This window comes from Geotrypetes seraphini, chromosome 9 (assembly GCF_902459505.1).
Source record: "Geotrypetes seraphini chromosome 9, aGeoSer1.1, whole genome shotgun sequence".
NCBI classification, from domain to species: Eukaryota; Metazoa; Chordata; class Amphibia; order Gymnophiona; family Dermophiidae; genus Geotrypetes; species Geotrypetes seraphini.
In genome coordinates, this window is record NC_047092.1 from 22,665,010 (window position 1) to 22,679,772 (window position 14,763).

General features: G+C 39.8%; 1 protein-coding gene across 4 annotated transcripts in view; it reads left to right on the top strand.

Moving 5' to 3' along the window:
• SHANK3 (SH3 and multiple ankyrin repeat domains 3) overlaps positions 1 to 14,763 on the top strand; it is a 924,054-nt gene that overhangs the window by 442,661 nt on the left and 466,630 nt on the right. For all 4 annotated transcript variants that reach the window (XM_033958997.1, XM_033958999.1, XM_033958998.1 and 1 more), the window contains one exon: positions 2,825 to 2,891. In XM_033958997.1, the coding sequence (XP_033814888.1) occupies positions 2,825 to 2,891 (67 nt within the window). The remainder of the gene's footprint in view (positions 1 to 2,824; positions 2,892 to 14,763) is intronic.

The following is a 14,763-nucleotide window of genomic DNA, read 5'->3' on the forward strand; positions in this document are numbered from 1 at the left end:
GGTGGGAGAGAGATCAAAAGTTCTCAGAGTCAGCCAGGACAGGAGGTGGCAGGGATCCCTCTTGTCCTGGCCCACCAGGCATTTAAAAGGTATGCTTGGGAGGCGGGAGGGAAGTAAAAGGTTTTTAAGCAGGGCAGGGAGGGAGGGAGTCTGGGTGCAGAGACTGGCAGGACAGGGGAAGGAAGGAGGGAGGGGTGCTGGGTGCAGAGCCTGGCAGAACAGGGAGGGAAGGGAAGCATGATTTATAGCCTGGCAGGGCAGGGGACAGAGGGAGTGAGGGAGGGGGACTGAGTGCAGAACTGGACAGAGCAGAGCAGGGTACCGCACTTGAATATTAACCCCCTGGTTTATATTTGAGTCAACCTTTTTTTTACTCCTTTCTTTGGGGGGGAAAGGTTATCTTGGTTTATATTCGGGTCGGTTTATATTCGAGTATATATGGTATATTAATACCTTTCAAGTATTTAACGATTCTTGGACTGGGGCTCTGCTTATGTTTGGACTCCTGATATTCCCTCTAGTAATCTTAAAAAAAGACACCGATAAAGCGACATTAGGGGCCTAATCAATTACTTGTAAAGTTTGTGCTGAACAAGAAGTTTGTCAATTTAGGGTGTCATGAAAAACAACAATTTATTATTTCTATAGTGCTACCAGGTGCATGCAGCACTGCACATTGTACTTGTAAAAGAATGGTCCCTGCTTACAAACCAATTATGACAACACTAGATGATTCACTAGAAGAATTAGTAAGAATTGTTTTCTTTCCGTCTTTTTGATTGTCATGATCTACAGTTCATCCATATATAACAGTGGTTCCCAAACCTGTCCTGGAGGACCCCCAGGCCAGTCGGGTTTTCAAGATAGCCCTAATGAATATATATGGCATCTCCATTATATGCAAATCTCTGTCATGCATATTCATTAGGGCTATCTTGAAAACCCGACTGGCCTGGGGGTCCTCCAGGACAGGTTTGGGAACCACTGATATATAGACTTAACCTGTTGTTTAATCTAATTCATCACAACGAAGTTTAGCAATTTTTTTTACTTCTAATCTCTTGCTGATATTTTTCCATATTCACTAAGGGTTCCTTATACTAAATGATGGTAGAGGCTTCTACCGCAGGCCGGCAAGGTAAATACTTTGACGCTCGTAAGAATTCTAAGAGCGTCAGAACACCTCGCCAGCCCATGGTAGAAACCTCTACCGACATTTAGTGAAACCCATTAAAAATATTCATTCATCTGCTATTCAAATTCCAAATGTGCCATTCTTTGTTTTAATTGTTCTATTTAAATTGTTTAATTTTATAAAAACACATCCTACAGTAAGTGTAACAGATTATTCATCAATAACATTCTCGAAAAACACATATGTACTATACATGAATAAAAAATGTTCTAATTTCACTCTGCTCTCCAATTTTGTATTTAATGCATTAAATCTAGAGAACATCTGGTAAGGACCCCATTCCATTTTTTAACTTATCCACATCATCAAAAAATCTAGGTTCTGTAAACAAACGTGAGCCCCTAGGGACACACTGCAAGTGACAGTACTCTACTAATGTAGCTGAATATAATTCCATTCTTATCAAATACTTATTTAATTTCTTCACATCAGATCAATCAAATGTTAAATTGTCTGAAGTGGTTGTAAATAATCGATTGAAAACAAAAAAGAAGATCCAAGATTATAAGTGCTTGGTTGATTATCATTATTTGTATATAAATTGTATTGCACTTTTTGTTGGCATTAAAAACTAAATAAAGTTAAAAAAAAGAAAATCCTACAGATCTGCAGTGAAGACGATAAACCAAGGATAAAGAAAAGAACTGCAGACAGGTGTACAAGATGCAGGCAAAATTGATTATGAACAAAACATACAAATTGTTGCATACAAATAAAACCACTTGTTGCAATATGGGACCCAACACGGTCCATGTTTCGATCAACACGTCTTCTTCAGGGGTCCCATAAAAAGGTGGTTTTATTTGTATGCAACAGTTTGTTTGTTGTGTTCATAACAAAATTGTGCTTGTATCTTGTACACCTGTCTGCAGTTCCTTTCTTTGTCCATTGTAAATAATCGATTACCAGGTAACAATGTAACCATGAAGCCAGATTTAAAGTCCCAACTAGCCTTAGTCAAATTCCCCAAATCGACTTGATAACTCAAGATGGCAATATCAGAATATAGAAGTGAAACATAAAAGCACTGCGATGACCATCACAAGGGGAAAAAAGGAGGTAGAGTGAGATAAAGGGAGAAAAGGGATGGGTATCCGGAAGGTGACAAAGCAGTAGTTTTATGACTTATAATGGAAATCCAGGTCTTTGATAAGTTCTTTCTCATTAGTGGTAAAGTATCCTATCATTTTTAACTTTGGTGGAAATTTACTCGCTCCCCCTCCTTCCCTGTTTCTAGACAAACTGCTGAGCCACACTTCTTTGACTGGGCAGAAAGTTGCCTTTAGGGCTCATTCCATGTCCCAAACTTCAGGACTATCCTGGCTTCCTCTCTGCTATCTCTCCATGAGAGGCATCTGGTATACACTGTCTCTTTGTAGGAGGGACAACCCTTTTCCATATCGAGCTCAGTAATATGTAGTGTCATCTCTGCGTAATGTTACAAAGTTCTAAATTGTAATACTGACCAATTCTTTCTCTCCCTTTCTCTTCATTTTTCCTATGTCTATATCTTGTTAATTCCTCTCTTTGACTTTTCACTGCTACGATCCTCACCTGCTCTCTCCCTCCCTCCTTCTGCGTTCTTTCTCACGATGACATTCCCACCTGCTGTTCCATTCTCTCTCATAGGTTGCCATAATTGCAGGAAATTTTGAACTGGCTGAAATCATCAAAACTCACAAAGAGTCCGATGTTGGTGAGTTGCCTCATTTTTTTTTTTTTTTAAATGATTAATAATAACCGTGCTTTCCAAATACTTGCAAAGCTTGAGGTCTTTCTGGACAGTGTATTTCTGAATGTAAAGGTATAGTTGGGTTTAGTATGATCAGCTCTTTTTCTTAATTTGGCTTCTTGTTTTCTATGGGGTAGATTTTATGTTCTTGGGTACTGGTAGATTTTTATGTATAGATGGGTGTTTTGGAATTTTAGGTCTCTCATCTCTGAGTTTTGAAATTGACGGGCTATGTTTGTGTATGCACTGTTTATTAGCCCCAGATTTTGTATTTTGATATTTTGTACCACCGCTTTGGACAATATTATTATTTATTTAAAAATTGATATACCGCATACAACTATGCGGTTTACATACCACATACATAAAATCTTATTTCCCTGCGATTTCCACATATAACATAGACATAACTATAAATCAAATAAATATATAAACCTAATTACTAATTTGTGTTAGGCTATTAATCAGGCTTTTAGGATCTGATTCTGTAAGTGGCGCCTGCCACATATCAATTGTGGACAGGTGCCGCTTACAGAATCATGGTTAGCAAGCGCCTTAAATGCAGGCCTACATTTCCAGCACCTAGGGTCCCTGCGAAATCCCAGCCAGTGGCACCTAGTGACACCAGTGTCCTTAAACATGCCCATTCCAGGCTTCGGTGTCACTAGGCACTGGTCTCGGAGGCCACCTAGTCGCACCTAATTTTTTTTAAAAACAAATGTTTAATTGGTTTTTAATGGAACGACCAATTATCATGCCACTTAAAACCAATTAAAACACTTAAGTTAGTCACTGGTAGGCATGATCTAGGTGCTTACTGACACCTAACTTTTGCCCCTTAGTGCACATTAACAGTCAACAAGCAGCATATTACATTAACATAAACTGTCATATTAAACATGTATCGCTGAAATTCAATTTAAGCAGTAGGGAAGGAATGGGTTAATTTGGGTGTTATTATTGTACATTGACTGCTTCAGGCAGTGTCTCTCAAACTTTTTTAGCTCTGGCACACTGAACGGAGCAAATATTTTTCATGGCACATTATAATTTAAATTATAAAATTGCAAAACCAACAAAAAAAATAAATTTGAGAATTATTTATGTAAAATTCTTTGTTAGGTATGGATAATTGTAACAATGGTGAAACTAAAGTAAATAGAATTGCTAAACAATGCAATGGATGTGCTTGTTTTTGAGAGCGAATTAATTCAAAACGCAGCTCGATAGTCGACAAACAAACACGCATTTCATCATTCTTCATCATTCACCATCTGCAGTCATTCTCTTTTTTTTCAATTTAATTTCGATCAGAGCTGAAAATCCAAGTTTGCAAAGATAAGAAGATCCAAATGGTAACAAAACCTTGATTGCTTTGTTGCTCAAGTTAGGATAACTACTGCATAAAAATAAAACTACCAATCACATCTAAAGAATGAAGGTTGTCTGGGTGGTTATATCCTTACGCACACAGACACATTGACGTGACATACATGTCATCTATTCTAGGATATACTTATGAAGGGAATTTTTTTAAAATAAAGTAAAATTCTGGAATCTCTCATGGCACACCCAGAATTTCTTTGGGGCACACCACTATGCTGTGGCACAGTTTAAGAGACACTGGCTGTGCAGCATTTACCACATGCTAATTTTGTTAGCGCACACTAAGTTTACTAAAAAGTCCCTTTATTCTTTTAAATTTAGCTGCTCTGATTATGAACTGCTCCTGTATGTAGTCTAGGTCATAGGCATCGGAACAGGGGAGGCCACATGGGCCATGGCCTCCCCCAAAATTTGCGGTTGATGGTTGGTGCCTGCCCTCCCACCCATTTCCTGGTGTTGTACTTTATATCTTCAGGGCAGCCGCAGCTCAGCGTCAACAAGCAGGCCTGTCCTGGAACCCTTCATTCTACTTCTGGGGGTAGGCCTGCTCATTGACGCTGCATGGTGGCTGCCCTGAAGATTTAAAGTACAACGCTGGGAGGAGCAAGGAGGTGGAGTCGGGAGCTGGTGATGGGCTGTGGCGCAGGATTCCGCTGGATCTAGGGCAGAGCTCCTGGGCCCCCCTAAACCTAATAGTGTTCCGCTGCCTGTGGTCTCAGTCATGTCTGGCTGTAAGTACAAAAGTAATGCTTGGGGGCTATGTGTGGCTTTAAGAAATTTTGTTATTCCTTTCAGTATTTCATATCCCAATTATGTATCTTCTTTGGAAATTCTTGTCCTTTTGTAGTAATCATTGGGATTATTTTAGAAGTATCTCTGTGTATAAATAATGGCCTATAATTATGCAAATTACATACTTATGTAATTGACAAATTCAGAAGGTTGCTATTTACATATGGCGATCCGTACCACACAGAGATTTCAAGAGGGCATGATAGGGGTATGTTTTTTGCTTGCCTTGAGCTGGACAAAAATCTGCATGTATGGTCCTCATTTTACAAAAGGAATATAAGTTTATGGCAAAAAAAAAAAAAAAAAATCCTGTTGGGTTTTAAATCAGCTTAAAGGCATGTGTAGAATTTTTTTTAATTCTGGTTTTGGCTAAGGCTTGGACAATTCATTGGAAAGATGAGACTGGTGCAATGAGTTTTCATACTGAAAATTGAAATGGAGGGGGTAATTCCCTTGAAACAGCCAGTTTGATGAAACATGAATTTATGCTGGATTCCTATTTACTGCCATAGCTTCCTCTGAGAATGCATCTCTGCATAAGCAAAATCAGGTCAATGGCTTTCAAGAGAGTTGCACAGTTTACACAGCCCGCCCCAGCAGTAACCCAGCTTCACCCTTACACCATGTTCTGATATGAAGCTATACCCAGGGATAAGCAGTGACTTTTCCTCCAGAAACATGCTCACCAACTGCTTTTACTGCGTTTCCCAGAAAAGAATTCCAGAACCCAAGTGTTCACAGCTTCTCGTATGCTTTGTGGCATACCCCATTGCTGTGTTTCATATGGATTAACCTATTGATTTTCATAATTTCATTTGTGAAGGCTTTTATTATATTGCATTATCTGTGAAGACTTTTATTGAACTGATTGTTTTTATTGTGAAAACTTTTATTGAACCTATAAATCAAGAGCATTGGTTTCACAACTTTGATTTTGTTTGGTTTCTCCATCTTTCTGTGGAATGCTTTGGTGATATTTGTTGTTTTGGTCTTTGGCTAAGGCTTTACATGAGGGATTAAATAAGTAGTTCTCCTTAATCCCTTATTTGTTTACATGTCTAAAATGTAGAAAAATAGAAATTGCAATGGGGTGTACTTAAATTAGACTGTAGCAAAAAAGACTCGGATACTGTGAAAAACCTACTGTAATATAATGATAACACTTCCACAATGATCAAATGCACATTGACTGATGGTATATTGAAAATCAAAGTGCAGATTGAGATGTCAATTCTAAACGGAGGAAAAAGCCTCAGACAAGGGCCCTCCCACCTCCACAATGGTGGAATAGCGGTGGTGGAGCGTTCACCTTTGGATGCATGAGATGCGTTCAGCGTCCGATTAAAAGTTCTGATCGGAGATGTTACACCCTGAGGTAGCTGAATAGTGAAACGCTGGCCACCGTCGGTGTACCGATCAACTAAGATAAATTGAAATTTTCATCTATCGCACAGTATACATATTTTTTATTACATTTTGAAGCAGTGCAGTAACTTTTTAATCAAAGGAGGTTTTTTAGCCAGTGAGGTGAGGAAATGGGCTTCCAGATGAGGGAAGGCTTCCAGATGAGGCACGGGACGTGCAAGGTGCAATTAGTACTATTATGGGGGCGGGGTCTGGGGTGGAGATTGGGTAGAGATGGGTGGGGTCTGGCCCATGACTTAGCCCAGTGTTCGTCAACCGCCGATCCACGGACTGATGCCGGTCCACAGAATAATTATTTTATTTCTGCCGGTCCATAGGTGTAAAAAGGTTGAAAAACACTGGTCTAATGTAATGCCTAAAATATGGATGGGCGTAGCCAAAGGAAAGGGGATGTTTTGAAGCAGTATTGGTAGGGGCAGGTTAACTTGACCCTGAGTGGAGAAAATGATGGCCTTTGATTTATCAGGGTTTAATTTGAATTTCTGTTGAGTTAGCCAGTGTGTGATATGAATGAGATTTTGTTAACTGTAATTTCTAATAAGAAATTAGAGGTTATGAAGAGGATAGCTAGCTTTACATTTTAAACAGATAGCTTTATGTTTTGGAGAAAAGCCAGGTTTTCAGATGCTTTCGGAATAATTGGAATGAGCCTAGGTTCCGCAGCGGGGCAGGGAAGTTATTCCAAATCTCAGTGAATTTGAAAAAAAGGGATTTCCCTAATTTACCTGCATATATGACGCCTTTTAACGAGGGGAAAGATAGTTTGAGTTTGTGGGAAGATCTGGTAGTGTCAGGTCTTGAAAAATTCCAGGATAGTGGAATTAGGGGAAGAAGAATGCCATGTAGGATCTTGAATATTAGGCAAGTACATTTAAAGTGAATCCTAGAAATCACCGGAAGCCAGTGAAGTTTTGACAGAAGCGGGGAAACATGGTCAAATTTGATTTTTGGAGGAGCAAGAATCCAGTGTGTAAAGGACCTGAATGTCATCTGCATAGACGAACATAGTGAAACCGAGTGATTGTGCCAGTGATAAAAGAAATGGTAAAAAAATGATTGAATAGAAAGGAAGAAATTATTGAACTCTGAGGGACTTCTGAGCCCGGGTTAAAGGGAGTAGAAGAGTAATTGAGGAATAAAACTGTATAGAATTAGTCAGTAAGATAGGATATGAGCCATTCTAAGGCTGCACCAGTGAGACATATTTGTTGTAAACAATTAATGAGAAGTGGGTGATTGGTAAAATCGAAAGCTGCCAATAAGTCGAGAGATCAGTAAAACATTTTTTATTTGAGCTAGAGCTTTGTATATGTAGGAGGTAATACTGATTAAAGCCGTTTCAGTACTGTCAAAAGGCCTAAAAGCAGTCTGAAATGGGTGAGGAGTGTTTTTTGTGTGTGTTGTGAAGTCCTGAAGTTGTAAGTGAACTATTGCTTCAGCTACTTTTAATAGAAGGGGTAAATTTGCAATGGGATGATAGCTACTGGGGCTAGACGGATCAGAATTAGCACTCTTTATTTTCGGATGAAGAAAGACATGCTTTCAGGGTAATGGGAAAGTCTTTGTCTTAAGGCAGGTGATGATCATTGAATGAACAAATAGTAAGAGTACAGGGAGAAACCATTTAAGAGGTGATATGGGGATAGGATTTGCAGGTGAAGTTGTGGTACGAAGTCCAGTAACAAGTCTAGTAAATTCTGTAGAAGAAGGAAGCTTGAAATTTGCTAGAATGCTACATGGAGCTCTACAAATTGGGAGGTCAATTGGGGAGTGTAATGAGGATGTAGTAGGATCAGTAGTAATTCTCAAAGTATGGATTTTATCATGGAAATGTGTTGCTAGTTCCTGTGGAAGAATTGGTGAAATGTTAAGTAGTAAGAGATTTAAGGGTTTTGTAGAGAATTGTTGTTAGGCACATTTTCAGTCTTGTTCATAAAGGTCTTCTTTTCTTTAACTAAGGTTTGTTTAGAGCTACCAATAGATCTATAAGCAAGATATAGTTATTAAGTAGGTTGGTGGCGCCATCTACGTTCAGCTTCTTGCAACTGTCATTTGTGTAGAAGAAGGTCATTTGTGAACCATGGGTTCTTTCATTTCAGAGTGTGAACTTGCCTAAAAGGGGGGGAGTTGAGGATCGAGGAAAGGAGTCTAATGCCTGCTTGAGATTGGTATCCCATGAGAAAGCTTGAACTGTTTGTGTTAAGGTGTTGAAAAAATCCTGATCCTGGTAGAGGTAATGTTGCTGAAGTCTCTATAAGAGTCCTGCTTTGGTGAAACAGATGTCTCATGGGCTAAAGTCTTGAGAAATGAAGGAAGTAAAAGGGGCATTTTCCAAGGAAGTGGAAGGGGCATACTGCTATAAATGGATTAAAACGAAACCTGAACAGAGAGGAGGAGGTCAAATGTGTGCCATCTCTATTTTGTAGCGCCAGTGACATATTGAGTTAAATCAAGATCTGACACAAGATTATGGAAATTCTAGGTAAGTGAGGTGGGGGTCAACATTTTCTGTAACATTAAAGTCCATTCTCATTATTGGCACATTCCTGATGTGCGATTTCGCATATCCATGGTTGCATCAGTTGCTACCAATATTCCCCATTCATACTACTGTGTTCATGAATTCTTGAATCGGCTCTTAAAAAAATATTTTCTTTAATTTCACTTTCACCCCATTGTCAGGCATTTATTTCCAAGATCTGGAGTGTGAATTACAAGTACTCCAAGTGCTGTCCCAAGCAGGAACCTAATGCTATTTTCCCAATAGAATCCACTGTTCACTTTCCGTGGTTTTGAGGTACGTGGAGGGGCATAATCGAAAGGGACATCTAAGTCCGTTTACGTCCATCTCGCAAGTCGTCCAAAGTTAAAAAGAGCCTAAGACACATTTTCGAAAGATATGTCCAACTTTTTTTTACTTTTGAAAATCGTCTAATTATACGTCCTGCCGATCTGATCGTCCAAGCCACTAAATCGTCTATCTTTATACCACATTTCCGTCCAACCTTCCGTCCAAGTCCAAAACGCCTAGAACAAGCCCTGTTGGACGTGGGAGGGGTCTGCAAAGTGATGGACTGCATACCCAGATATGCCACCTAAATAGTGAGGTACCTTACAGGGCACTGCTGTGAACTTCACAAAAAGGGTGCTATGTCTTCTCCTCCCTACAGCTCCCTTATAGGTTACAGTGAGCCCCACAAATCACCTCCAGAATCCCCTAGACCCACTTATATACCACCCCAATAGCCCTTATGGCTGCAGGAGCCACTTATATGCCAGTACAAAAGGGTTTTGGGGGTGTATAGGGGAGTGCACATGTTTCAATAGCAATGCAGTGAATACAGGGGCTTATGGGCATGGATCCTCCTCTCCTTGAGTCCCTAACTCACCCCCAAGATGACTTAAGCTGCCTCTGGGCTGGAAGACTAGGCTTTCCTATGCCAGGCGGCCAAGTGATGATGGTCTGGAGGCTGACATTTAAAGTTGTGAATAAAATTTTTATGGGGTTGATGATCACTGGAGTAGTGTGTGGGGGTCTGTGTTATGTGTTTTTAGTGCTTATCTGGTGAGTTTAGGTGGGTTTTTGTGACTTAGACCATGTTTTACATGCTCTAAGTCACAACGTCCAAGTTCCATCTAGGCTCTGTTGTTAAACTTTCAGATATACATGATGTACGACTAAGTCTAAGCCGGCCCACGTCCCGCCCAACTCCCGCCCTCGACACGCCTCCCGAAACGCCCCGTTTAGCTTTGGACGTTGAGCGGCACTATGAAGGCCTAGGTCGTTTAGAAATACGTCCAAAACCCGGTTTTATTATCGACGCTTAGACGTTTTTGAGAAATGTCCGTCCAAGTGCTGACTTAGGCCGGTTTTTGGACGTTTTTCTCTTTCGATTATGAGCCCCAATGTGTACTGCTGGAACCTAACTCTGTTTTCCCATAGACTCAGTGTTTCGTTATTTGCAATTTTGCGGTTTGCAAACATTTTCGGCAACCATACTACTGCAAATAATGAGAACAGATTGTAATAGGGATGTTCTCTTGATTACTTTGGATCTTTCTGCATTATTCAATTCTTCTTTGATGTTTGACTGAATTAAATATACATGGCATAGCTCTACAATAGTTTAAATCCTACCTTACCAGCTATTCTTTCTTTGTTCACATCAACTCTGAATCATCAGAAGTGGAACTGCTAAATTTGGGAGTAACACAAGGATCTATCCTAGGACCAATTTTTAAAAAAATATTTTCTTATCTCTGTTATCCCTATTCATTCAATCTCTTGGTTTCACATTCTTTATATATGATGGTGACATTCAGATTTTGATTGCTTTAGAATTATCTCCATATAATATGATTATAGTATCTTCTAAGCTTGACAAAATTCTGATTGGCTTGCTACCAACCATATAAAACTGAACCCTTATAATCTGAAAAAAGATATTCTCAGTCCCAGTGGCGTAATGAGGGTAGGAGGTACCCTCCTCTCTGCCCCCGCCCACTGCTCCTTCCCCGCCACCCATACCACCCTTGCACCCTCCCTTCCCTCGTATGTCTTTTACCAACAAATAAGCACAGTAATCAGGAGATGTTTCTTAGAATGATTCGATCTGTTATGAGCTTACTTGAACCCTCATCTCTTAACATCTTATTGCACTCCTTGGTAATATCGTAACTCAATTACTGTAACTCCCTATATCAAGGAATCACCCAAAAGGAAATAAGAAGACTACAGATTATTCAAAATACAGCAGTAAAACTGATCCATAATGCAAAAAAATTTCATTGGCTTCCGATCACTCATCTCATTACATATAAAATATTATTACTTACCTACAAAACCAAAATAACACACACTCCTGGATTTATGGACAGATTGCTTATTCCACACTGTTCAAGTAGAACACTACGATCCAGTAACTAGCATCTTCTGGAAATTCTATCCCCGCAACACCTATTTTATGACACAACTAGAAAGAAGATTTTTTTCTGTAACAGCACCCACAGCATGGAACTCTTTACCTCCACATCTACGGGAAAAACTACCTTTGGATAAATTTAAAGTCAATCTAAAGACCTTTCTCTTTAAGGATGCCTATGACAAGTATATATTAGACCTTTAAAGACACCTATGACAAGTAGATATCAGACCTTAGGAGAAGGAAAAGCATCTTCCCCCCCTCCTCATGTACTAACCATTTATGTCTCCCTTTCCTATCATAGATTGTATTTCTCCCTTTATTATTATGTTTCTATATGTCATTAATGTCTTTTGGTTTTTAAGCGGTATATCAAATTTTAAATAAAACTTGAAACTTGAAATCTTTGCCAGCTTGAGCAGCTTCTCTCTGGCCTGCTGCTCACACCGGTACTGGCTTTCCCTCTGATGTCACTTCCTGGTCCCCTTGACCAGGAAGTGATTTTAGAGGGAAGCCAGGCCAGTGTGAGCAGCAAGCCAGAGAAGTTGCTTGCACTGGCAAAGATGTAAAGAAGTTCCAAAGGGAGGGAGGGTGCAAGTGTGGCCAAGACGTGCTGGCGCCCCCACCAAGATGGCACTCAGGGTAGTCCGCCCCCCGCATGCTACAGCTCAGTCCATTCTTCTCCACTTTTTATCCTTCTCTTCTAATACACAGTACTGCAGTTCCCTTTAAGTAGGGGACAGTGGATTAGCATTTCTTAGCTCTGGGATATAAGAACATAAGAAACGCCTTCACCGGATCAGACTGAGGTCCATCTAGTCCGGTGCTCCGCACACGCGGCGGCCCATTTAGGTACTCCCTTTTGGAGACCCGACTTTACCGTATCCCTCAATATGATATGCAAGAAGGTGTGCATCCAACTTGCACTTGAATCCCAGTACAGTAGTCTCTGCCACAACCTCCTCTGGGAGTGCATTCCAAGCACCCACCACGCGCTGTGTGAAACAGAACTTCATATAATTCATTATAGACTGTAGTAAAGATAGCTGGAGTCACTCTTGACAACAGTCTATCCTTTGACCCCCAGATCTCTAATGTTGTCAATATATGTTTCTATACTCTTCACAAATTCACTCAATGTGATCTATACTTGAACCTTCTTCAGTCTAGACTTTATTATTATTGTAATAATCAAGATTGATTATTGTAATTCTCTTTATCATAGCCTTCTGTTATCCCAGACAAAAAGATTACAACTCATACAAAATACAGCCATGAAGTTGCTCTACAATAAAAAAGAATACAATCTTGTCACTCCTCTTTTTTTTCTCAAACATTGGTTACTAGTAACTTTTTTAACTTATGCATAAACTCTCAGTTCTACTTTTTTTAATCAGACTTACTCATACCTTAAACTCCAATGCACACCCTGAGGTCTTCAAATCAACATCTAGTGGTCCTATCACATCGCCATATGCTCAAATGTTCTATAAATTGTAAACTGAAATAAGGATTAATAAACAAGTTGTAGGTCATACTTTATCACTGGATTAAAGTAGTATACTTCTGACTAGCTTTCTGGAGCTATGCACCCTTTATCCAGTCATCAAGGAAGCAGTTCAGTGACACTGGTTTTAGGCAGTATAGAGTCAGTTGTTTACAAGAGCCATTTTAAGCACATATACTCCTTCCCTGTTTACCCATCCATGCATCATACCCACCTGTCACTTCTAAAGCTTCAATAACCTATTCTCGCCACTTACATTGCAAAGCACATCTTATGCTGAACATCTGGTGCTTGCCTGTCACTGGTAGTTTCTCATGGGACATCTGGGCTTGCAGTCTGTATCACTTTCCTCTTATCTCTCATTCTGTATTTCTCTCAGTCCTTTTCCTGTTTTAGTGTTTGTCCCTGTATTCTTTTAGGAAGATATCCGGTCAGGTGACTACCACATAAAGATAAGCAGATTATCTATTTGGCTCATATTCAGTACCATATCTGTTTCAAGTTTCAAGTTTTTTATTAATGCTTGATAAATCACTTATTTAATTTCCTAAGCGATATACAATTCAAATTAAAAAGTGGGCAGTGACTACAATAACATAAACTAAAACTTACTAAGTAAGACACACATGAGTCGTGAGGGGTAGGAGGAAAAAATTGCAATTTCTTTGCAGAATATGAAAAACATAGAAGGGAAGTTAACACAAGGAGGGGTAAAATTTAAAATATTGAGCCAGAAAATTAAAAATTCTAAATCAGTGGGTCATAGATTAAACGCATCTTTAAAAAGGTAGGTTTTTAACATTTTTTTGAAGGATACGAGGTCCTTTTCGTCTCTTATGTATTGAGGTATAGAATTCCACAGAAGAGGGGCTGTAACCGAAAACGTCCTGTCTTCTGGTTCCTATTATTTTCAAGGATGGAACTGTTAGCACTGTTTAGGATGGAACTGTTTAGGTAGGACTGCAGAATATGCAGGCCTAAACTTAAATAGGTAATTTGTCCATTTAAGTTAGAACTTTTATTTGTGCCCTGCTGTAAGTCCTGTGTGTTTGTCTGTGAATACGTTGTCTATAAAGTTTTCCATTCTATGACACAGTGCTCAGCTGTTTTAAATTGCCCTGCGTCTCTTTCATTCCATCTCACCAGTGGCATTTTACAAATTGGCGGTGTGCCGTATTTTTTCAAAAAATGTGTCCTTTACAGCTCCTGAAGAAGGGTATCTTCCTGAAACTGGACCAGTTGAGCTAAGCTATAACTTGGCGTCTGTGTTATGCCTTGTTTGGAAACTGAAAAATACTTTTGAGAATAACGGACATGAATATACCGGGCAGTTACTGCAGATAAGTTCACTCATTCCGCTGGTTTTGATCTTTAAACGTTGATAGCACTGCAACCTTTTGCCTTCCTACAAATTATTTTTGCACCAGCACTTTACATATTATTAGTTGTGCACAAGTGAGGTCCATGATGGTGCACAGCGTGACTTGAGAAAGAGTGCCGCTCCATTACGTTAAGCCAGAAGCACTAGTTTCCAGCACACCATAGCTTTGACTGTCGCACTGAGACCTCACTATTATATATTATACTAGTTGTTTAGCCCGTTACATTAACGGGTGCTAGCAGCCCTTTTCCCTTATTTTTACCTCCTCCCTGTCCAGCAACACCTCGCCCCCTTTCCCTGCTCCCCCAATATAGAAGTAGCCCTTCTCCTTTTATCTCCCCCTGTCCAGCAGCACCCCTCCCATTCCCTCCTCCCCCTGTCCAGCAGTAGCTCTTCTCCTTTATGTCCTGCTCCCCCCCCCTG